Here is a 26513-nt window from a genome sequence, read left to right as displayed (position 1 = left end):
CAGAATTCCGCTGGAGTTGTATGGCAAAGCTCAGGTTCACACACAGGAAATGCAGAAACAGTAATCAAACACAGAGACTTCTTTGGGGATAGTCACCATTGTTGGAGGTGCTCAGAGATTGGCTGAAAATTTAACAAGGAAGCTCTCACCAATTCCATTCACTCTGAGATTCTATGATTCCCACAAACTCCTATTTCTCTAGGAAGCTTTATTTGATGATTTCTCTTGGGTTTGACTTCTTGCCCCCTTCAAAAGAGACTGTCCCTCCCACTCCCACTGCAGTGCTGGCAATTATCATATTTGATAATTTTCCCTCCTAAAAGGCAGAGGCTCATGGCACCTGGTGCTTTCCCTTGCAAATGACAGGTATTCAACACATTTGTCAATGATGATGTTGAAAAACAGCACAGTTCAAACAGGAATAAATTGGAAAGGACATAAAAAACACTCTTCCCTGAGATGCTGAAGAGCAAGTTCCAACTCACTCTCTCAGGTTTGTGTGTATTTGCTGGTTACTCTTAGCTAGTCTGTCCATTTCAATGGCCACATCCTCAAGGACACACAAAGTGTCATAACAAGCATGGAGTAGCCGAAGAATATCTGGATTTCACTCCTCTGAAATTAAAGGGAAAAAGTATAGTCCAGCCAAGAACACAAGGTTACTGACGGCCACAAGGACAGGAAGCATTGTACTGAGTTTCTCTGGGCTCCGCAGCAATGACAGACTTTGTCCTGAAACTATAGAACTTCTTGTGGGGGCAACTAAATGACTTTCTTTAACCAAAAGTGAGAGCTGGTCAGGCAGGAGGTGGTGCCAGAAAAAGATGCCAGAACACAGGCAATGCAGAGCAAAACTGTAGGGAGTGGCCTAGCACAATCCGGTCCTAAGGCAGTCAAGGCATACCGGCTGCCAGTTGGCCATCTGGGATGCCTGAAAAGGCGCCTGTCTGGGAATCAGGAGGCTTCAGTTTATGTTCCAATTTTACTGCTGGCTACTGTTATGACCTTGGAGGCAGGAGGCAGATCAACCCTGTACATTTCTATTTACCTATCAACAATAACTCTGGGTCACAGCCAAGATAGGAATACAAATTAAAAACAATAGGACTGCTTGGACCACCTGTGATACTCAAAATCAGATATAGTGTCAAGGCCACCATTGTAAAACAACTAAAGCCTGTCTTTGGAGAAGCCCCTTAATTCCAGTCTGACCCTCTGCATGTCCCTAAATCTTCTAACAGCTTTTCTTTGACCCGTGCTTCTATCCAGAACCGTGGAGGGCAACATAGTTACCGTATCAGCACATTCGCCTACTTCCTCCCACCTACCACCACTTATTTATCCTTTGGGCACAGATCTATGATGGGATTATTAACATCCTTGTTAGTTCATCACACCTCTCAAGTAGCATAATGTTTTAAACCCAGTGAAAATATCTTCAAGAAATGATTCTAGTTGTAGGAATTAATAAAAGATAAAAGGAAATAAATCAGGGGAAAATTCTGGCAGCATCCTCTCAAATCATAGTACTCACTCGGCCAGGACTGATTACCCCTTTATTTGAAGAATAAGCAAACTAAGACCTCTATCAATATGGTTTTAAATGAATCAAGTAATCAAGCACTTTTCATTTTCAATTTTACCATATGTTATTTAGCCAGCTGTCAAATTCCACCCTGGCTGGTTACATCTCACTAATAGTGAAGTGGTTTCCCTCTGCACCATGTATATGAGTCTGCCTTCTGTAATTCCATGTGATAGCCCTCTTTGTGAAAAACTTCTAGCATTACCTCCCATGGGTAGGAAATGAGAAAAGGACGTGGAGGCAATGATTGGACCTGGTAAGAAAAGAGTCCCTTGGCCCCTGAATGACTCATTTGTATCAAGTACAATAAAAAAAAAAAAGTACCTAGAAAGGCACCCTGGTTCATAGTTGCTTAATTATAATGCTCTAACCTAAGATAGTTTATTAAGTCCTTGAGGTATCCTTTTACAGTGTTTGTATCCTCTGTCCTAGGGGAACTAGAGCAGCCAGACGATTCTATCACACTGAAAGCTGCATGCAGCTCATTGCCCTTTAGCGCTAATTGATGTGCAACTGACTGCACTGCAAACTAATGAAGGCACCTAATAAGCAGGTGTTGGAGGAAATGGCCATGTACTTGGGATTTCCAGCCTTACCTTCCTTTCCTGCTCTAGGAGAGAGAACATAACAGGAACACAAAGTAACAAGATCAGCTTTTTGAAAAGGGCTACAAAGTTCAGTAGCTCCAACACACCAAATCTCCCTCTGAAGAAGGGTGTTCCTGGGAATTTTTTAAAACATCAAATATCAATAATTTTCCAGGTTACCTTTCCTAATCTATCTCATGTCTTTTTAAGGAACTGCTTTTTTATTTTTTCCATGAGTGTTCATAGATTTGTGATATATAAAAACTGAAAAAAATAGAAATGTCTATCAACAGATACCATGGGTAAACAAATTTTGACATTCAAACAATACCAGTCAGAAATAAAATGGAATGAAGTATTGATACAAAAAACATGAATGAATTTCAAAATTATGCTGAATGAAAGAAGCCTGACAAAAAAGAGTATATACTGTATGTTTTCATTTATATAAAATTCTAGACAATGCAAACTAATTTATAGTTGACAGGAGTGGTTTGGAGAGGGAGGAGGAGGACTGTGATGGGGTATGAGGGACTGTTTCATAGTGATAGACATGAGGAACTGCTTTTTTAAATTCCTTATGCCGGAAGGTCACTCCAAACTTTGAAATAACATTTTTCTCGAACTTAAATTCTGTTGGTCACTTTGGGCTCTAAAATTACTAACCCTGTGAAAAAGGACTGGGTCTTGACAATTCAAGCACCTAGAAGAAGTATGATTCCAGAACTCCGTACAGACTGGTTGAGAATGAAGATGGTGACACAACATTAAATATTTGTCATGAGTATCAAATATAACATTTTGAGGGGGCAAAGCTTAAAACTATAGATATTCTACATGGCATTTGGCTATACAGACAGTGTCTGTTCAAATAATTTCCCCAAAAAAGTCCTTAGCACTCTGATAATACAATTATTAAAATAATCAGTTGTTGAAATTTGCCCTGAGTAGTCATAAATACAGTTTTAATATACTCTCAACGACCATGATAACTTGTTGGTTATTTATACTATTCAGCTATTCAGATCTCAAATTAACACAAAGGAAGTCAAACCATACCCATATCATTGTATTAAAATAATAGTTTTTTATTCCTAAATGTCTAATTCTTCACGTTTTGATATTCCTGTATCACCATGACTACCTTGACCATGCTTTTCAGAATCTTTTAACCTCTTCTGTTTTGAAATGATAAAATCATATGTGCAGTTCAACATACCAAAAAAAATTTAAACTGAGCTTAAAGCTAAGAAAATAGAAGACGGCCGGGTGCAGTGGCTCACGCTTGTAATCCTAGCACTTTGGGAGGCCGAGGCGGGCGGATCACGAGGTCAGGAGATCGAGACCACGGTGAAACTCCGTCTCTACTAAAAAAATACAAAAAATTAGCCAGGCGTGGTGGCGGGCGCCTGTAGTCCCAGCTACTCAGAGAAGCTGAGGCAGGAGAATGGTGTGAACCCGGGAGGCGGAGCTTGCAGTGAGCTGAGATTGCACCACTGCACTCCAGCCTGGGCGAGAGAGAGAGAGAGACTCCGTCTCAAAAAAAAAAAAAAAAAAAAAAAAAGACAAACAAGCATTTCACTTTATTAAATTCATTAAATGACAAAATATTGTTGAGTTACTTGGTATTGTATGGGAGATATCCTTTTTGTTACAGTAAAATGAAATATACAAACTAGAATTTGTCATCCCAAATCTCTGGATATATTGAGAATGCTTTTGTCCCCAAACTTCCTGTTTCAAACTAAAACAGACATAGGTACACAGAAAATAGCAAACCCCTTAATGATTTGCATAATATAAACACAAGAAAAGTACATCTTTAGCATGTATTCATCTATTGTAGCCATTTAATTATCAAATTATTCTATTTTTTTAACTACAGCATTTTTAAAAAATCATGATTTTTATGCAGCTGGCTATCTTAGGGTAAGCAAAGATGTATATGAAATGCTTATCAGGGAGGCTGAGGTAGGAGAATCGCTTGAACCCGGTAGGCAGAGGTTGCAGTGAGCCAAGATCACGCCACTGCACTCCAGGCTGGGCAACAAGAGTGAAACTCCATCTCAAAAAAAAAAAAAGAAAAAAAGAAATGCTTATCATAGTCAAGTACAGGTCCACAATCCAGTTTCTACAATTCCGAGATCCAAAAGACTCTGATTTTGTAACTAATTTATTCGCCAAACCTGACCAAACCTGAATCCATTTAGCAGCAAAACCTGACCAAACCTGAATCCACTTAGTAGCAAAACCTAACCTGAACTTACTTGAGTCTGTCTGTGGTCTTTACTTATCTAACTTCATGTAAATATGTATACATATATACAGAAATATTAACATGTCTGATGATGGGGTATTTAGCAGGGTGACCTTAAATAAAGGCAAATGCTCTAAATTCTGAAACACATCTGGCCTCAGGGTTTTGGATAAGAAGTGGTGGGCCTGGGCCAGGAGCGGTGGCTCACACCTGTAATCCCAGCACTTTGGGAGGCCGAGGTGAGTGGATCACCTGAGGTCAGGAGTTCGAGACCAACCTGGCCAACATGGTGAAACCCCGTCTCTACTAAAAAGACAAAAATTAGCCAGGTGTGGTGGTGGATGCCTGTAACACCAGCTACTCAGGAGGCTGAGGCAGGAGAATCGCTTGAACCTGAGAGGCAGAGGTTGCAATGAGCCGAGATCACGCCACTGCACTCCACCCTGGTGACAGAGCGAGGTTCAGAAAAAAATATAAATAAATAAATAAATAAATAAATAAATAAATAAAAATAAAAAATTTTTAAAAAGTATGCCTGGACTAAGCTTAGTAACACACACCTTTGCTGTTCTGTGAACTGTTCAAGGTAAATGCGCCATCACTTATGTGCTCATGACCTGCTGCCATCACTTCCTTAACTCATTATCTTCTTCTCTAACTGGATTCCACTATGGACTTTTTTTTTTTTTTCAGTAAGATAATCACTCCTCCAGTCTCCCAGCCTAATCTTCCTAGTTACCTTTCATTTCACTCTCACTCTTGCCTACTCATATCCTATCAGTTGTGGAGGTTTCACATCGCCTCACATACCCCAATCTGCTTGCCTTTGCTCCACCCCTTATTTTAGACTGGTCTGAACAAACATAAGCCAGAATTATTGCAGGCAGCCCCTAAAATACCTTCTTACTTCCTTTTTACTCCCTGAATCTCTCCCTTTCCAATTCCCCTTAAATTCTGCTTCAAGATTAATCTTGTCATCATCTCACACATTGTTCAAATATTTTCCTTGACTTAAAGACTGTAATGGAAGAGATAAAGTCTAAAGATAGAAGACTGGCATTTAAAGACCAAAGAATTGTGGCCCAACCTAGCTTTTCACTGCAACACCTCTTTCCTAACATAAATTGTTCTCAGTCAAAATGAGCATGAATTCTTCAGCTTTTCCCCCAACTCCAAAAAAAAAAGCTGAGTTGTCTCCATCTTTGCTCACACTTTCTACCTCATGACCTGAAATCTATAAGGAATACCTTTCATCATATCTGATTATTTTAATCCCACTCACACTTGAGGCTCAGTTTAGGTCCCACATGGGCAACAAAGCTTTCTTCCCGTCCTGGCCCACTATGATCCTCTCTCCTAAATTCTCACAGCACTCACAGTCCATACTATTCATTTGATACTCAATACACATTTTCTTGTATCAAGAGTGTTTAATTTTTCATGCATATGTATCTTGTCTTTTTAACCAGATTTTAAATTCCTTGAGATCAGAGACCATGTCTTATTTTTTATAAATGAACAAATAAATACCTTTCTATATCTTACAATAAAAAGGCAATACTGGGCCAGCCACGGTGGCTCACGCCTGTAATCCCAGCACTTTAGGAGACCGAGGCAGGTGGATCACGAGGTCAGGAGATCGAGACCATCCTGGCCAATGTGGTGATACCCTGTCTCTACTATAAATACAAAAATTAGCTGGGCATGGTGGTAGGTGCCTGTAATTCCAGCTACTTGGGAGGCTGAGGCAGGCGAATAGCTCAAACCTGGGAAGCGGAGGTTGCAGTGAGCCAAGATTGCACCACTGCACTCCAGCCTGGCAACAGAGACTCTGTCTCAAAAAATAAAAACGGCAACATTGGCAAAGACAACATGTAAAGGATGAAGAAACAAATTTATTTATTCAATCAAATGTACGGAATGCTACTGTGCCAGGCATTGTTTTAGGCACTGAAAATTAAAAGGTAAGCAAGATCAACATAATCTCTCGCTCACTGAGTTTCGGGTATAGCTGGGAAATCAGACATTAATGAAACATTATACAAATAACTATATAAGCAAATACATGTTTGGAAAAGGAAGTATGCAGTATTAACAGGTTTAGAATCATTTTCAGATGCTACACCTACCAACTCATTCTGAGGTGGCCTGCCTTCCAACCACTCCAGTTTCAGCTAAGTAATACCTTCAATGAATACATAGAACATTATTCTTGTTGAGAGACTGACAGCTCCTTATGGTGGAGGTCATCTGACAATGTGTTAAAAGGGCAGTGTTAAAAAGAAAATGCAACTAATAGAGGATCTCTGCACATGTTGGAAAACAAAAGTAAAAGAAAGAGAGAAGGCAAATAATAGGAAAGGAGTTTGTCTGAGAAATACATTATTACAGTCTTTTTTTTTTTTTTTGAGACGGAGTCTCGCTCTTTCGCCCAGGCTGGAGTGCAGTGACGCAATCTCGGCTCACTGCAAGCTCCGCCTCCTGGGTTCACGCCATTCTCCTGCCTCAGCCTCTCCGAGTAGCTGGGACTACAGGCGCCCGCCACCACGCCCGGCCAATTTTTTTGTATTTTTAGTAGAGACGGGGTTTCACCGTAGTCTCGATCTCCTGACCTCGTGATCTGCCCGCCTCGGCCTCCCAAAGTGCTGGGATTACAAGCGTGAGCCACCGCGCCCAGCCTATTACAGTCTTGATGTTCTAAAATCTATCCTCAGATAAAGCTATTCAATCAAAGTAACTTGAACCCTTATCACTTTGCCCTTCATAGAAATGTTTTCATGAAATAAAGCATCACAGGCTTGCTTTCATGATTAATTTTTTTTGTTTGTTTGTTTTTGAGACAGAGTCTCACTCTGTGCCAGGCTGGAGTGCAGTGGCACAATCTCAGCTCACTGCAACCTCTGCCTCCTGGGTTCAGGCAATTTTGCTGCCTCAGCCTCCCAAGTAGCTGGGACTACAAGCGTGTGCCACCACACCCAGCTAATTTTTGTATTTTTTTTTTTTGAGATGGAGTCTTGCACTGTTGCCCAGGTTGGAGTGTAGTGGCGTGATCTCGGCTCACTGCAAGCCCCGCCTCCCGGGTTCAAGCCATTCTCCTGCCTCAGCCTCCCTAGTAGCTGGGACTACAGGCGCCCACCAATATGCCTGGCAAATTTTTTGTACTTTTAGTAGAGACGGGGTTTCACCGTGTTAGCCAGGATGGTCTCGATCTCCTGACCTCGTGATCCGCCCGCCTTGGCCTCCCAAAGTGCTGGGATTACAAGCGTGAGCCACCACGCCCGGCCAGGATGCATTATTAAAACACATTAAAAAAAAAAAAACTAGAATCATCCAAACAAATGAGAGAGAGAGGTACTGGAAGAGTATAAACTGACATTCCAGTGGAATTTAACTTTTATAAATCCTAATACCCAAAGATTCCATTTTAAACTAAAAAAAGTTCTAAATATATCAATTCTGATTTCAGAATTGCTCCTGAATTATGTTGCTACCTAAAGAGTCACAAAATCATAACATTTATGTCTCACAGAAAAATTAAATTTATAACCATGTGTATTAACGTGTATTAAATCACGTGCTCACAGAATCATTCACTCTTTCTCACACATCCTTAAATTGGCAATACTGTATTGTCCTTCTGGAATCTACTAAGAAGAGACTTCCCATAACAAAATAAATGAAGAAGACTTACAAGTTGATTAAATGAAAGGGATAGTGGCATTCTATATAATGTTTGTATTTGGCATTTTATTAGAGAACTATATAAAAAAAGAAGCTGTTTAGTTGATATCAAGAAATGATTCTGATCATTTTTGTAAGGCATTCCAATATTTCTATAACTAAAATTTCTGTGCTTGTCATTAGCAATCCCACTCCTCCTAACATACACACATCATCATCATCATCATCATAATCATCATCACCTATCAGAAGTTTGCATGTACAAATTGTTAAATATGTCCCTTTAAAAATGAATTATGAATAAATGCTAATTATTTGGGAACCAGGGCAGAAACATTTATCATATACCAAGCCAATAAGAACATTAATGTTTGCATTGAATTTTTAATTATTTTCCATATCATTGCATGGCTGTGACTCTTTGGTACAAGTAGTCAAAAGCAGGAGCTGAAGAGAAGACAATTGAAGTCTTACAGGAGGGAGTCAGAGAAAGTGTCACAGAGGAGATAATGCTTGAACTGAGATTTGAAGGAAAATGGAAAACTAGCCAAGGTGACAAAGCAGAGAGGAGCATAATGGGCATGGGAGAGCACATAGGCAAAAAAACACTGGGACATGAGATAACATGGCAAGTTTGAGAACCAGCAAATATTTCCCTGCAGTATGTGGAATATGAAAGATTAGGTTTGGAGTGAGGAAGGAGTAGATCATAAATAGCTTCGGATATCAATCAAAGGAGTTTAGATTTTATTCTGTTGGTGGTTCTGCAGGTAAAAGTAACTCCATCTTAAATGCTAATCCATCATGTTGACTTCTGATCAACCCTAGTTCTGGGAAGGCCTCTAAGATTTTACTTACCATGAATCCTTCCCTTAGGCAAATTTCCTATGGTGTATAAGCCCTGGCTCTGGAGGATAACAGGGCAAGGATCCATCATCTCACAGGTACCGAGACATAGCTTCTGTTAGTAAGTCCCTATTAAATGTTGTTTCCTGTGAAAACGGATGTGTCAGCCTCTTTCTTCAGCCTCTCAGCTTCTCAGTCTTTGGGGATAGGTTTGCACAGACCTGCTCACCACAGAACAGTGGCAGAAGCCATTTAGCAATATGAAAAAAATAATTCCACTAGCAAAATCCATAATGAACAAGAGGAGCAGATAACTATTAGGAGGAAATGATTAATAGTTCATGAAGTAAGGAAGAATCAATTGCCATGAGCAGAGACAGAAGAAGAAGACAAGTTCAAAGTTTATTAGGAAATTGGATCAGAGAATGAGAGGGGACAAGTTCGGAGTTCATCAGGAAATTAAATCAAGAGTCCTCACCAACATTTACAGAAGGTTATGATTCCTTCTCTAATATTCCATATAATTTCATAGGTTTTTAGTAAGAAAAAAAGGAGAAAGAAATTGCCAAATAGAAGAAATAAAGCTGACTACATCATATAATCTTTTCTACTGTAAGTAAAAAAAAGACAGAGAGAGAGAGAACTCACTTGCATTATTTTAAAATAATTTGTACTCAATAAATCACTTGAAATCGAAAGTGCTTTTTCAGGGCTGATTACTTATACCACCAGGAGAATTAAAATGTAAGCCATAACTGAAATGTGATTTTAGTATAAGAGATACAAGTTTGCAACAGAATAATTTAACAAAATGTAGCAATTACAAAACCAAATGTCCTGTTTATAATTAATACCATTAGCTTAATGGTGTGATTCTCAATCAATCCTCAATATAGACAGATGACTTTTCTCCAAACTGGATATTTTGGTCTAAATTTGCCTTAGCTTCCTACGCTGAGAAAATTTCTTGAATGGGATCCAAATACATCCAGCCATTGCTTGTAACAGGTATATACTGTTTTGTCTCCCCAGCACTCTATCCATTTTTGGAAAATGACCCACTCCCATTCACTATCCACCCTTATCCTCTTCTATCCATATAATTACTATGCAGGACATGATGCTTGTTTAATGTTTGGTGGATGATCCAACTGAGTTCCTAAAAACTCTGTGTCAATGACCTATCTCTCCATGCCACTTTAGGACTCACTCTCTAAAGACCACACCCTACTTGGGAATCACTACTAAAGAATGGTTTACTTCTGTTACAACATGTCATGTGACCACACCCACCAATCCTTTCCCTTTTCTTACTCCCATCTCAGCTGTTGAGTTTCATCCAAATCTTTAGGCCCCTGCCCACTCCTCCCAGACTGTTACAGGAAGTCAGGGACCCCAAACAGAGGGACTGGCTGAAGCTGCAGCAGAGGAACATAAATTGTAAAGATTTCATCTTAATATGGACATTTATCAGTTCTCAAATAATACTTTTATAATTCTTATGCCTGTCTTTAATCTCTTAATCCTGTTATTGTCATAAGCTGAAGATGTACGTCACCTCAGGACCACTGTGATAACTGCATTAACTGTACAAATTGATTGTGAAACGTGCTTGAACAATATGAAATCAGTGCACCTTGAAAAAGAACAGAATAATAGCAATTTTTATGGAACAAGGGAAGGTAACCATAAGGTCTGACTGCCTGCGGGGTCTGGCAAAAAGAGCCATATTTTCTTCTTGCAGAGAGCCTATAAACGGACATGCAAGTAGGAAACATATCGCTAAATGCTTTTCCTAGCAAGGAATATTAATATTAATACCCTGGGAAAAGAATGCATTCCTGGGGGGAGGTCTATAAACGGGGCTCTGGGAATGTCTGTCTTGTGCAGTTGAGATAAGGACTGAGATAAGCCCTGGTCTCCTGCAGAACCCTCAGGCTTACTAGGATTGAGAAAACTCAACCCTGGTAAACTTGTGGTCAGACCGGTTCTCTACTCTCAAACCCTGTTTTCTGTTGTTTAAGATGTTTATCAAGACAATACATGCACCACTGAACCCTTATCAGTGGTTCTGCTTTTGCCCTTTGCCCTGTGATCTTTGTTGGACCCTTATCAGTGGTTCTGCTTTTGCCCTTTGCCATGTGATCTTTGTTAGACCCTTATCAGTGGTTCTGCTTTTTGCTCTTTGAAGCATGTGATCTTTGTACCTACTCTCTGTTCTTACACCCCCGCCCCTTTTGAAACCCTTAATAAAAACTTGCTGGTCTGAGACTCAGGCGGGCATCACAGTCCTACTGATATGTGATGTCACCCCTGGCAGCCCAGCTGTAAAATTCCTCTCTTTATACTGTCTCTCTTTATTTCTCAGCCGGCCGACACTTATGGAAAATAGAAAGAACCGACGTTAAAATACTGGGGGTGGGTTCCCCCAATACCAGACCATCATCTCCCTCACCTGTTTTCCATGTCCAACCACAACCCCCTGTCAATCAAATAAATAATGCTTTTATTAAAACTCTCCATTTACTTTGCATCCTTTGTTTCCAATACAGCAAGCCTGAGCAGTCCCCACCCAGATGAATCATGCTGAAATTCTCTTCTGGATGACTGAGCTCTCAAAAAGAACACTGCTCAACAATCCAGATTGGTATCATTCAAATTTATAGTAGCTAACAATCTTCATGATAATCAGCAACCCTTTCATTTGTTCTGAGTCAGTTCACTTCCCAAGTCCCTAGGGCCACTGTTCCAAACTTTGACCACTTCCTTAAACCCCTTGCATCATCAAGCCCCTCCATCTTTATCGTCAGATCTTCTTTTTCATAGTAAAACAGAGGTTATCAGGTTTAACAGATATCAGGTTATCAGGTTCAACAGAGAGAATAATATTCACCTTCCTGTTCCTACACCTCAAAGATACCTAATATAGTACCAATCTTTATCTCACCCATGTCTATATTTGAGAAACCAGGGTCTCTCCTCTTGTCCTCTCTAAGCCACCATTTCTACCTGTGTCTTAAGTCCCAGACCACAGAAACCTTCAGAGATGCTGTCTTTCATCTATATTTTTTATCTCCACTTTAATCTAGCTCCTTCTCCCACAAATATAAGCAGGTCAATTAATCTTATCCCCCAAATAAAACTATCTGCCCCACCACCAACAACAAAATTTTCCCTTGGCCCTTCTTCCATTTTTAGCACTTCTCCATTTCTTTCTTCTAGTTTCTCACCAAATGTCTAGAAACTATGTGCATCTATACATATGTGTGCATTTTATAAATATATGCACAAGATGATATAAAATATGTACATTTTATATATTCATATAATAGAAACAGATGGCAATAGTTTGAGAACTAGAGAAAAATACATATATAATACTATGTGTATGTGTGTGTATGGATATTTATTTATTTATTTATTCCTTAAAACATTGCCATGGTTTCTAACCCAACCTCTAGACCAAAAATACCTTCAGTAAGTCACCTATTTATCTTATCACTGCTAAGTCCAAAGCTCTATTATTACATTTTCTTCCTAATTGACCCAGCTACAGCATTCAAAACTACTTTCTTTTCCCCCATTGCATACAGAGTAGACATTTATTTGTTTAGTCTTTCTCCTGTAGGAAGTTAAGTTTTTATGAAGGCAAAGACCTTGCCTGCTTGATTCACTGTCTAGAATTTTGTCTGGCATGTAATAAGCGATGAACATTTATTGAATAAATATCACCTACCTCTAGGCAAAAATCGGTTAGTTCAGAGGTGAGAACCAAACCCTGAGACAATTTCACTCTCTTCCCTGAGAGTTTAAACTCGAGACCAGGAAAGTCAACCCAGCCTCTCTAGGTAATAAAAATTCATTTTCAGTGTAAAAGGAGAATAAAGCAGATATTATAGACACAGTGAAACAAATAGCATCATAACAGATTTCAAGCCCTCGGTTTCATTTATCCCAATGTCCCAATGTCCCTGTCACTTCATTCTACCCTCAGTCTCTGAAATATCCTAACATCCTCATAGTAAGTTATCTTTTTAACTTAAACTAATTTAGTCTCTTCTTCTGTCATTATCAAGAGCTCCCTCACTAATATACTATTCTTTGGTTGGATAGGCTCAAAATAAACATCCGAAAGCCAATGTTCAAAAAAGAAAAAAAGAGAGAGAGTAAAAGTTTTCAGTTCCAACTCCCTGAATGAACAATATGTGTAAAATATATTTAATGAAAATGTGCTGTGATTTGGAGGCATTTTCTTTATGATTTATAAACTCTCTACAACACTTCGGTACTATTTATGGGGGGAAAAGCTATTTTCATGTTCATATCTTCTCTAAATAAGATTATGTATATATCACCATGGAATACTATGCAGCCATAAAAAAAGATGAGTTCATGTCCTTTGCAGGGACATGGATGAAGCTGGAAACCATCATTCTGAGCAAACTATCACAAGGACAGAAAACCAAACACCACATGTTCTCGCTCATAGATGGGAGTTGAACAGTGAGAACACTTGGACATAGGGCGGGGAACATCACATCCCAGGGCCTGTCGTGGGGTTGGGGGCAGGGGGAAGGATAGCATTAGGAGAAATACCTAATGTAAATGTTGAGTTAATGGGTGCAGCAAACCAACATGGCACATGTATACCTATGTAACAAACCTGCATGTTGTGCACCTGTACCCTAGAACTTAAAGTATAATAAAAAAAAATTTAAAAATAAAAAAAGTTTTCAAAAAAAAATGATTATGTATATATTCATTTTATCTGTAATGCTATTTCTTTTTTTTTTTTTTTTTTTTTGAGATGGAGTCTCGCTCTGTCACCCAGGCTGTAGTGCAGTGATGTGATCTTGGCTCACTGCAACCTCTGCCTCCCAGGTTCAAGTGATTCTCCCACCTCAGCCTCTCAAGTAGCTGGGATTACAAACATGCGCCACCACACCTGGTTATTTTTTTGTATTTGTAGTAGAGATGAGGTTTCACCATGTTGGCCAGGCTGATCTCAAACTTCTGACCTCAAGTGATCTGCCCACTTGGCCTCCCAAACTGGTGGGATTACCAGCGTGAGCCACCACACCTGGCCTAATGCTATTTTTTTTTTAATGAAGTTTGGTACTAATTTTACCTCATGCTAATTTTCCTTAGACAGTAGGAAAAGTAAACCATTAACAGAGAGTAGTTGAAGAACCCAGTTACAACCATGCGTAACAACCTAAGGCAGGAGGACAAACTAAAATGCCTCCTACATTGGCATTTAGAATAGCAAAGTTGTATCCTGGAGAATAGAAATTAAATAATTAGCAATATTACATTTCATGGGTCATTGTACTTACCAAACAAACGCTGATGGAACACAAATTTGCCAGCTATTAGTCCTGTGAGAATGGCAAGTAGCCATAGAAGCACCTTCAAAATCCTCCAGCCAACTCCTCTAGGGTATTTATTTGTAACAAATGAAAAACAGTTTCCAACAACAATAACATTGGCTTCTGTTTGGCTATGAGAAACTGGGTCCTCCGCAAATATTAAGAAGTTAAAGAAGATCACCAAGTAAGCCACAATCATGCGAGACCAGGGATGCTGGAAATAGTAACGAAAGTCTTTACCCATTCTTCAAAACTCCCAGTTCGTAGTTTACCTGTATAAGAAAAGATAGATAGGGTTAGAGGAGGAAAACAAGTAGTGGCTTTCTTCTTTTTATCAGTTCAGGTTTATAACAGTTCCATAAAAAGGTATTTGGAAAAGATGATACCTGTTCCTACTTATGGCTCCAAGACAAATCTGAGAATGAGGAAAGCGAATACTGTCCCTTCCCTAACATCTAATCATACCTCTGATCATTTGGGGACTTATGAAAGAAAAACAATGAAAGAGTAGGGGGAGACAATGGGATGTGAGAGGGCAGAACACTGTCCAAAATTGGGATGGTGACCAAGATGACATGTAGAGGTCCTCCCAGGCAGAAATGTAGAGGTGGAACAACCACGGCTCATTGCAGCCTCCACCTCCTGGGCTCAAGCGATCCTCCCACCTCAGCCTCCCCAGTAGCTGTGACCACAGGCATGTGCCACCATGCCTGGTTAACTTTTGTATTTTCTGCAGAGACAGGGTTTCTCCATGTTGGTCTTGACCTTCTGGGCTCAAATGATCTGCCCACCTAAAGTTCCCAGAGTGCTGGGATGACAGGTGTGAGCCACTATACTCGGCCTCTTCTTTTTGATTATTACAAAATCAAAACAATATAGAGGTAAAATGAGCATATATTAACAAAAGTCAAACAATATTCTCTCCTCTGCCCAAATCCATCTCCTCAGGGTTATGATTGCTTACGAATTTGGTGTAATTACTTTCAGATGTTCTTCTAAACACTGACAAATGTATATAGGTGAATAAACTTTTATTAAAATGTTCACCGTCTAGTTATCAAATAATTTCAATAGAGAGTAAGTTCTATGAAATAGCTAAGTCTACAGTAGAGTAGTAGCCCACAGAAAGGACTGGGCAACTTTGCATTGGGTGAATGAGAAGAAAGAGGAAGATTTCACAAAGGATATCCCCAAGTTTAAGGTTGGAGGATTAACAGAATTTTTTTACTAGTGAAGAAGGGACAGACAGAAGGGAAGCCACTCTAGGCAGTGGCTACGGCACATCCAAAGACACAGAGCACTGCAAAATATGTAATATGCCCACAGTAGTGGGTCCTAACCTGAATATGTGCACTGGAGGTACACAGTTGTCTTAAAATGAAAATGTTCAGGCCCACCTCCAAAGTCTTGCTCAGCTCCTCCTTCTTCCTTCTTTGGGAACCAGCCTGCCCATAAAGAACACAAGCTGTAACTTCCACATGAAGAGATCTGTCTGGGTCCACCAGGGCTTGTAAGTGGATGATTATGTCTATCTAATCCTGGGGTTTGGCCTTCATGAGCCCATTTGGCTCTCAGACTAAACTATGTCTGTTTTTCAGCAATAACACTGATTAAATCTTAGATATCAAAAATAATACAGACAAAAATTTGACTGCCACCTGCCAATTCATTTTTCTTCTCTCCCAATTTATTTAGAAATCAGAAAGGGAAGAGGGGGAAGATGGGGAAGAGGGTCCTTTACAAAGCCTACAGCAGTTTGCATGCCAGGCTCTGTGCTGGATGTCTGCATGTATCATTGTATCATGTTTGTCATAACAACCCCCTGAAATACTGTTATTATCATTCCTGTCACTTCATTTTACAGGGTGGAAATTGGGGCTGACACAGATTTTGTAACTTGCCCAAAGTCACCTATCAGGACAGCTCTGATCTGAGCCTCTGAGGCTGACTCCAGGTGCCGATCACCATTCTCTGCAGACAGCCAGATCAACTCCTTGCATGTTCCTTGCCTAGAGAGCAGGGCCAGGTCCCAGTCCCAGGGATGCCATTCCTTGAATGTCTTCTGGAGACATGTTCTTCTCCAGACACAATTATAATAACTCTGTAATATATCTACTTCTAATGCATAAAAAAAAAAAGTGTGTGTGTGCGTGCACGTGTGTGTGTGTGAGAAAGAATCCTTTATAAGCCCTGAACACTTGGTGGGGGGAGTATCCATTGATAAATATTCTCACTTTATACATGACTCAAATCACAAAGACCATGCCACAAGCCTGAAGTAAGTCAATGGAAGATCTGAGATAGCCTCCAAGGCTCCCGAGTCCCAATCCAATATTCTGGGCTGATGAATGCCAATTCAACCCACAATCTTAGTTAATGAGGACTTGTCATGACTGTTTTACAAAAGCAATATAAACGTGCAAAAGGATTGGCAATAGAATTCAGCCAAGTAAATAGTGACTGTGCCTTGGATTCATAAGCCTTCTAAGCAATTTTAAGTCCCTTGTTATCTTTGTGAACACTCTGAAATCTGTCCCCAGGGGCTGTAGCTTGGATCGCCTAGGAATGGTGACTATCTCTAGAGTCTTGTTTTTGTTTTCATATTTTTCAATATGAGGCTCATCACCTGCTATAGCAGCAGAAACTTAAATGTGTGACTCTCACACCAAAGAGAGCAGAGCAAGCAGGGAAGAACAAAAAATGAACTTTTATGTGTTTTCATGATATTCAATGTGTAAGAATGCCAGAATAGGTTGGTTTTCAACTCAATTTCACACAACACTTTTGGAAGTGTCCAAAGACCACCACTACAAAAAAAAATCATCACTGGTCACCAGTGAGTCATGAAAAAGAAATAGTTCCCATATGCCCATCAGAACTAGAAAGGAGTATTATTTAAGAAGCTGTTATTACAGGTTGATTGCTGTTGCTTCTTTCGCCAGTGAAGAATTCCGATATGGTTGCTACCACCACCTCCCCTCCCACCATGAACACACACAATTAAGGCAGTAGGATTTAGAAATACTACTGAAATACCATTATTATCATTCCTATCACTTCATTTTACAGAGAGGAAACTGAGGCTCACAAGGACTTTGTAACTGGCCCAAAGTCACCTCAGAAGAGCTGTGATCTGAGCCTCTGAGGCTGACTCCAGGGCCTGATCACCATTTCCTGCAGACAGCTAGATCAATTCCAATACATACAATCTTGATTCTTTTTTTAAATACACGCATTTTGGAGGCTAGCACATGCTTATTTTCTTGTTGTTAACTCCAGAATCTTGCTTCATGGGCTATGTAATGTCCACATGCTCAAGTTAAATTAGAACATTCAAAAAATTTCTGAGACAGCTGTTTCTCTCCAGCATTTATATTATTTAGGGAAAGAGAACTATAGCATTGAGCAATAATCCTACACTAGTACATGATCTTATTTAATTACCACAGTAATGCCATGAATGCTACTATCACTGCCACATTACAGGGAAGAAAACAAAGGCTCAGAGCAGTTGCTGCCTGTTTAATTTACGTAACAAGTGGAGACATCAGGATTTGAATCCAGACCTACACCTAGCCCTTAATCTTTCTAATATACCACAAAGCTGGAAGTGTTTCTTCCAGTAAGATATTTGCCATCATGCTTACAGCTCATTCTTTATTTCCACTAACAGTTTCAACCAGCAGAACAAAACAGGACCCCATTATTGATCATTTAAGCTGGCTGGAATTTATTCTTGCCTCATAATTCTGAAGTTGCAGTGGTATCTTCTAGAGGGTCCCAAATTTCAAACCCTTACATAATAATTTGAATTAAACCTCTGCTTATCCTCACTTCATGACTTCGTACACAGGCTGCAAATGTCTGCCTAGTCATCTCAGCCCTACTTTATAATTCCTTAGGTACCCCAATATTATCCAGAGAACCAAAACTGTTTTCACCTCTGTAGTGCACATAAAACATCTTTACAATCAGTATGATCATTTGATGTATCTACTGTTAATTTAAATGCAGGCTTGAGGCTGTTCAAATGGACTATGTTACGCAGGGCACATAGTCTGCAAAACCTTTCCACTTTTAAAAATTCGTTTCTATAACCACGGATGAGAATGAGCTTTTATTTTAGCTCCTGGCTCATTATAGTGAAATTACCTGTGTATGTGTTTGTCTCCCTCACTTGATCATAAGCTCCTCAGAGAAGTGGCTGTTTACTGCCAGGGCACAGCACAATACTGGGCTCATATTGGGTGATCAGTAGGCATCTATTGGATGAGCTGAGTGGTACACTCACAAAGAGAAGCTCCCTCATTGTTTAGGTGAGATAAGAAGAAGGTGGAGCAACCTGCCATTCAACTTCCGCTAAGGCAAACAAAGCTAAGAGGAGCAGTGGAGTCCAAGGACTGCATTGATGACTTGGCCAGTAACAATACTAGTGCACCCCCACTCAACTCCCTCTCATTTCAGCATGAGGTGTTAAATTAATATTTCTAAGGCTAACATCTATTAAGCACATACTATATACCGGACACTATGCTGATGAGCTTTATAAGCATCTCTTAAATTTCATAGCAACCCAATGAAGAAAATATTATTTTCCTCGCTTTACAAATATTGAAACTGAGACTTAGAGTTCAGTACCTTGTAAAGAATAACAAAATTAATTTATATCAGAGCCACAATTTAAATCCAAGCCACTTGGCTTCAACACTCCATGCAATGCCTTCCACACACAAGGACATAAATTCTAAAATCTTACCCTTTACGTTAGTTAGAAAAATAAAGCCATCTGATATAAAAAAAAAAATCACAGTATTTCTATTTTGTGCAACGGCACAAAGGAAACCGCCTGGGACTGATGTAGAGACGTATCAGTAGTTCTGTGTGGCTGGAACACTGGGTGCTTGGAGTTACCCTGTGAGAGTTAAGGATAATTTGGAGCCAGTCCAACAAAGATTATCCAAAAATGTTGGTCTGTACTTTACTGAAAATAGAGAATTATTAAAAGTTTCAGAGCAGAAGAGTGAGACAATCATACATATAAAAGTGATGATGTACAGATTTGTTAATTCCATAACATTCATTCATTCGTTTAATATTTGCCAGTTGCCTATTTTTTGCCAGGCACTGGCCTATGTGCTAGGGTAACTAACAGGCTAAGTCCTGTTGCCATGCATCTGATAGTTTCTTTGAGGGAAACAGATATTAAACAGATAAAAATTAAACACAGTATTTAAGAAAGTTCATAGAGAAAATTAAAGCAAGGAAAAGTTAACAGGGAGTGTCAGGTGTGAGGGAAGTTAAAGACCTCATTAAAAGGTGACATTAGAAGACAGGCATGAGAGAAGGGAGAGAAGCCAGCAGCTATCTAGGGAAAGTGTGATCCAGATAGAGGGAACAAAAGTTGGAAAGGCCATTGTTGGGTACACGTTTAGAGCAAATTAAGGATCTTCAAGGAAGGCAGTATGACTGGATGGGGAGGAGGTGCAGGGGAGTATGAAAGAGATGAGGTACAGGAGGTAGCATCTGATCATGAGCAGGCCTTGAAGCCCTCCTATGTGGGCTTTCACCCCGAGCGGGATAGGAAGCAGAGGAGGGACACAATCTGACTTATATGTCAGAAAGGCCTGTCTGTTTCCTGGTTGAAAATATTTTGTAAGAAAGGAGGGCAAGGAACAGAAGCAGGGAAACTACTGAGGAAGCCGTTGCCAAAGATGCAGCAACTTGGACCAAGCAGAGAGAAATTAAGGCAGTTTAAACAACTCTGGTTCTGGACACATTCAAAAATAACTAATAAGATTTACTAATACATTGGATGTAGACGTGACCTAGGCAAAATCCAGAACGGAACTGCCATTTCCTGAGATAGAAAATGCATCTCCTGAGATGGAAAATGCATTTCCTGAGATGAACAGGGTTGCAGTAGATGCAGACAGCAAACTTGTAATTAACATTTTTTAGTGCTTTTAGGGGTTGGGCTCTTGGAAAGCACTTTCCATGTATTCTCTCAATTATTCCTGATACCAGCCATTTGGATTTACCAGTGAAGAAACAGAAATTCAGAGACATTATGATCTGTCCAGGGTCATAAAGCTACCAGCTAACAGAAACAGGCACGACTACCTCTATATAATCCCAAAGTTATTACTCTTAGTTACCACTGTGTGAAGTATAAAACAGAATAAAATTCCAATGGGAAGGAAGTAAGAGTAAGTACTAAGTGATGACTTGAACCTAGTAGGCCCTCGACAGATAGTTGCTGATGGATGAATAAATGAATAAACAGATGTATGGATAACAGATAACAGACCAGCCTGGGTGAGAAAAAAAAAAAAAAAAAACTGGAAGACTCCATTCCAGAGAGAGTAGAGTCTGGATAACACACATCCAAATCTACAAAAGGAGAAATGGAAGAAAGGTGAAAAATCAAATATATGGAATGTCCTCAAAGAGCTACAAACTTTCAAAAGCCATTTCAGGTGGTAAAACATCATTTCTGTTTCTGTCTATTGGTGGTATGGGGATGTGGGGGTGGGGAGAGGCAGAGCCCACAAGGAGTACGAAAAGTCTTATACTTACTTTCCAAGCTACCTGGTCTCACACACACACATATGTACACATACACACAGACCAGTCTTGAGGTAATGACAGGTCTTAGTATATTATCTTAAATTGTTAGATAAAAAGGCAAGAAAAGATTATACATAGCATTTTACATAAAGCAAGTACCTAATACGGGTTAAAAAAAACACAAATAGCAATAATAACAGAAATAAAGTTAGAACTTCTTTTAGTCTAATACAAAAGACCACAAGGGCTTTTAAATAAAAAGCAACCTTTTAAGTCAATCAGTAAAACCACCATAAGTGGTTCTGATAGATTCCAGGATAATATTTGTGGTACCTTAGCTAATTTAGAGGTTTACATCTATAAATCACTTCCTAGATTTTCTCTTCACATTGTTTCAACCTTTAAGTTATTTTTCTCCCCTTGATCCTATCCTGCAGTCCTTGGGTAAACAAATTGCTTAATCAATGGAAGTTTTTAAAACAGCAACTCCAAAAGCAAAGGAGGTCTAGGGGTCCTCTGAACAGAGACAACTTTCCATTGAAATGGCAAAATATTTATGAGCCCTAGCACATTACAAAGTTAAAAAATAATCACTACTATATCCTTTAAAAATGTTTAGACCTCCTTTTCAGTGATTTGTTTGCAATAAGGAATTGCCAGCCCAGCGCAGTGGCTCACGCCTGTAATGTCCGCACTTCGGGAGGCCAAGGCGGGCGGATCACGAGGTCAAGAGTTCGACACCAGCCTGACCAACATGGTGAAACCCCCATCTCTACTAAAAATACAAAAATTAGCCGGGCGTGGTGGCACGCGCCTGTAATCCCAGCTACTCAGGAGGCTGAGGCAGGGGAATCCCTTGAACCTGGGAGGCGGAGGTTGCAGTGAGCTGAAACCACGGCACTGCACTCCAGCCTGGGCGACAGAGCCCGACTGCATGAAAGAAAGAAAGAAAGAAAGAAATTAAAGAAAAGAAAAGAAATTGCCATGATCATATTCCAAACACAAAGCCAAAGAAAAAAACATTTAATGAATTAAATAGAATTCATGTAAAAAGTTTATTTTTTCATGACAGCTTAAAGAAGCACAGATAAAACTGACAAGAGCCAGTTTCTCATCACACGGATCAGATGGAGGGTGGAATAGGAGGGATAAATGCCTGAGACAAAATGTCAAAATCCATTAATTACTTTTAAACTACGAAGACTGGGGGGATAAAAGAAAGTATATATATGGTCAAATGTCAATACTTTACAACAACAAAAAAATGTGGTTTACAGGGATTCAAGTACTTTTATATTCAATAAATTGGAAGACCTTGTTTCTGAAGCCAAAACAAAACCCTGTAGCTTCCTAGAAGTCCTTCCTTGGATTTTAGACAATACATCATTTATAATTAGGGGGCAATACATACCCTTATATTCAACATACTTTTACTCATTTTTTTTTCCTTTTTGGTTCCTGATAAGCATGTGATGTTTACTCCCGTGTCTCTCTCTCTCTCTCTCTCACACGCACACCCACATACACATACACACACTTCATTGTTCCACAGAGGGTAGAACACACTTGTGGGCCTGTGGCATTTTCAAAAATAGGAATGAAAAAAATAGTTTTATTTAGTCACGATGAAGTTAGCAAACACCCAAACACCCAAGTCTTTGTTTTTTTCCCAAGAACAACACCTACGAACTGCAACCTGTTAATTTAATTAAGAAAAAATAGGGCTTTTACTCAGTTCCTAGGCTACGAATCGCTGAAGCAAGGAAAGTTCAAGGTCTGCTCTCCCGCCGTATCTCTGCACCCTGGAGCCGGGAGTTTGAGGACTCCCACCAAGAGCCTTTCGCCCGGGAGTCTCCTCTTCCCACAGCCAGAAGGCTGGCGCGTCCCCCCTCCCTCCTTGACACTTCACCCTGCCTCTTTGGCTGCCATCCCCAGGAAGGCAGGAGCAGAGGCGCCGGGGAATTCGGGGGCCGGACCGGGGTTCCGCGGCTGCTTCCGCACTCGCGGGCAGTGACGAGGTGGCAGCCGGGCTACGGGCGGCAGGGCCGGGAAGGCTCCGCTGCGGCTGGACCAGGCGGCTGGGGAGGCTCGCCCAACGCCCGGGCCCACGTACTCACCCGAAGGGTCGCGCGGGGCGCGGGGCGACTGCACACGAGAGTGGCGGTCGAGCACAGCCCTTGGCGCTCCAGCGTCCTCGCTGGGAAGCGCGGCGAGACGGGCCGGCGGCGTCGCTGCCGCTGCTGCTGTCACGGAGCTATAAATACCGGCTCGGCCCACACCCGCCGCCGCCTACGCCGGGCGCCCTCCGCGCCGGTGCTTCACCGCGCCGCGCTCCCGCCGCAAAGTCCGCGGCCGCGGGCCGGGCAACGCGAGCGCAAGGGCACCGGCGCCGCGCAGGTGACCGCGATCATGCCAGCTGTGTGCGACCTCTGCAGCTGGAGGCATGGCCTCTCCCCGCCCCCGCCCTCCCGACCGCACCACGGGCTGACTCCAGCCCGCGGGCCGCGTGCGCCACGGGCCGAGCCTGCCCGGGCCGGCCCGCCTCTGCAGAGCAGCAGCTGCAGGCGGGGGACTGACTCAGGAACCTGGTGGGGGTTGGGGGGCAGCTGACAGAAAATCCACCATCCTGCAGGGAACCAATGAGGGTCCCACTGGAATGTCCTCGAAGAGCTACAAACTTTCGAAAGCAATCTCAGGTCGCAAAACATGATTTCTGTTTTTGTCTGTTGGTGGTGTGGGGATGTGGGGGTGGGGAGAGGCAGAGCCCATGAGGAGTATGAGAAGTCTTCCACTTACTTTCCAACCTGCCTGGTATCTATCACACACACACACATGCACACATACATTCATACACACAGAGATGCACAAATACACTCATGCATACATATGTATACACACATAAGCACACATATACACATGCATACACACATATATACATCAGCACACATACTCATGTACAATTTTTAAACTTTTTGCAGTCTGAGGCTCTCCGGAGCCTGTCATTCTATGATACCTAAATGATACCTCTGCGGCATAGGGCAGGAAGACCCTTTGACTACATTTGACCAATTCCTCTCTTCCTGAATGTAACCTCCTTTCCATCATACATGTGTGGCCTCTGTTTCCTTCCACACCTAATAGCAACTGCTACCTCAGTTTACTGGTTGCTAAAAATGTGTTAACAGCTGCTATCCAGCATGCTAATATTTCGTGGTAATGGAAGTTGTCACTAGTGTGTATAATCAAATGGAAAATAGGATAATTTCTATATGCCCATATTAGCAAACTTATGAAGGCAGAGCTAGGCCCTCCCCTGGACTGGTAGCCTGATTCAGGAATGGGTGGATGGCAACAGGGAGAACTGAGGTGTCCGCAGATTTTAAGATGGGATGGAGAGAGCCATGCCCAAGTGCCACAGGGTAGCTTATCTGCACAGGCATAATTGGGAATTCACTGCCATACTTCCCACTAATTTGACATTTTTCTAGCTTCCAAGAATGACCATGTATATATGGTCATATATATATATATCTATATATGCCTCTCATATATATGAGAGTGAACTCAATCCACTGTGTAATCAATTGAACTATGTGGATGTCTACTAAAATGAACTTCAGTTCATCGGAACCGAAATGTCATTCAGCAGCTTGTCTTCTGTCTTCTTAAGAAATAGAACCCCCACATCCCCACACCACTATATATATATAGTAGTCAATCATTTGTGATCATTTGACAGAACTCTTAACTAGTAAAGTTCTCTTTTGTAATGCTTTAACAAGTTTTGCCAGAAACAGTTGCTGCCTATGCTGGCACTTGGTACATTTTACAATTACACTTCTGTTGTTCTTTTTTGCAACTTCTTTTTTCCCCCACTACGCTATGAACTCTTCAAGGGGCAGAGATTAAATCTTACTCATGATTGTATCCTTAGTACCTAACATAGTAAGTTATAGTAATGGCTCATAGATAGTGGATTAATTCCACATATTAGTCATTATATTCCACTGTGCTTTTATAACTGTAATTAGTATTATTCTCTAAAGAATTTTTAAACTGTGACACGTGAGTAACTTTAACAAAGGTTCCATAGGCTATAGTTTCCTTGGATCTGCATTTAAAGCAAGGACTCTTCAGTCAGTAAAACTGAAAAATAGTAAAGCTTCACAAATTATACAGAATACTGAGGTCTGTAATTTATTTCTTTTATTATTACTATTTTCTTTGAGACAGAGTCTCACTCTGTCCCCCAGGCTGGAGTGCAGTGGCACAATTATAGCCTACTGCAGCCTTGACCTGCTGGGCTCAAGTGATCCTCCCATCTCAGCCTCCAGAGTAGATGGGACAACAGGCACACACCACCACACCTGGCTAATTTTTGTATTTTTTGTAGAGACAGTTTTGCCACATTGTCCAGGCTAGTCTCAAACTCCTGAGCTCAAGTGATCTGCCCATCTCATCCTCTCAAAGTGCTGAGGTTACAGGTGTGAGCCACTGTGCCCAGCCTATTGTTTTTTGTTTTTTTTTTAAAGAGACAGAGTCTTGCTCTGTCACCCAGGCTGGCGTGCAGTGTTGCAATCATAGCTCATTGCAACTTCAAACTCCTGGGCTCAAGCAATCCTCCTGACTCACCCTCCCAAGTAGCTAGGACCACAGGTGCACACCACCACACCTAGCTAATTTTTTTAAATTCTGTAGAGACAGGGTCTACGTTGCTCACCTGATTGTGAACTCCTGGCCTCAAACCATCCTTCAGCCTTGGCCTCCCAAACTGCTGGGATTTCAGGGTGAGCCACAGCACTCAGTTGAGGTCTGTGATTTATAACTCCCTGTCACCTCCAGACAAAACAAAATAAAGGAAAAGAGGAGGCACTTTCCCTTTCATTGAGAAAGAGACTGAAAAATATATTGTATTTCAGGGGATAGTGGGATAAAAATCATTCATCAGCTTGTCTTCTGTCTCCTTAAGAAATAGAACTCAATCCACTCCATAATCAATTGAACTACATGTGTGTCTACTAAAATGAACTTCAGTTCATCAGAACCATAAGTCTGGCATCACTTACATGGAACTTGTTAGCCTACCTTTAGACCTTTAGATCTCTCTTCATATAATAATAATTTTAAGAATAAGCTCTACCAATGCTTACTATTTATTGTTGAGAAGACTCAGGGCTTAAAGAATGTAGTTCCCCAGGACCACTTCAAGGCAGAATACTGAAATGGGCAAGGTTTGTTTTCAGCATCAATGTTCCCTTTTTAACCACTGACCAAGAAGCCTGTGCCCTTTGCCTTGGTAGCCAGCTATGATCTCCAGCTCAGCCCTGTTTCAGAACTGGACAGAGGAATAGCCTCTCAGCTTGATCACAATAACAATTAGTGACAAAAGCTCAACTTATTGAAGGCTTATTGTCTACCAAGTTCATTACATGTATTAAAGACCTGTGAGATAGCTGCTAACACGGAGTATCCCTCTCTACATTTACCTTTGAGGAGACAGGCATACTGAGATTGAGTAGTTCATTCAAGATCTCACAAGTAGCCATAGTGGTAGAGTAAGGATCAGAAACCAGGCAATGCGGCTTGTCAGCCCACGTTTTAACCTTTCATCTTATATAATA

At 40.8% G+C, this 26513-nt stretch overlaps 1 protein-coding gene across 3 annotated transcripts in view; it reads right to left on the bottom strand.

The window, feature by feature from the left end:
• Nucleotides 1-23125, bottom strand: part of TMEM117 (transmembrane protein 117) — a 566844-nt gene extending 543719 nt beyond the window's left edge. The window contains exons 1-2 of one of the 3 annotated variants that reach the window (XM_032173767.2): nt 23010-23125; nt 14293-14597 (exon numbers count right to left, since the gene is read on the bottom strand). In XM_032173767.2, the coding sequence (XP_032029658.1) occupies nt 14293-14569 (277 nt within the window). In that variant the 5' untranslated portion in view covers nt 14570-14597; nt 23010-23125. Of the gene's footprint in view, nt 1-14292; nt 14598-15665; nt 15712-23009 lie in introns of those variants that run through there. The other 2 variants (XM_058426718.1, XM_058426715.1) reach the window with 2 other exon arrangements.
• Between the last annotated feature and the right edge of the window lie 3388 nt (nt 23126-26513).

Source organism: Hylobates moloch, unplaced genomic scaffold (assembly GCF_009828535.3).
Source record: "Hylobates moloch isolate HMO894 unplaced genomic scaffold, HMol_V3 SCAFFOLD_13, whole genome shotgun sequence".
Taxonomy (NCBI): Eukaryota; Metazoa; Chordata; class Mammalia; order Primates; family Hylobatidae; genus Hylobates; species Hylobates moloch.
This window is presented reverse-complemented; position numbering and strand designations above follow the sequence as displayed.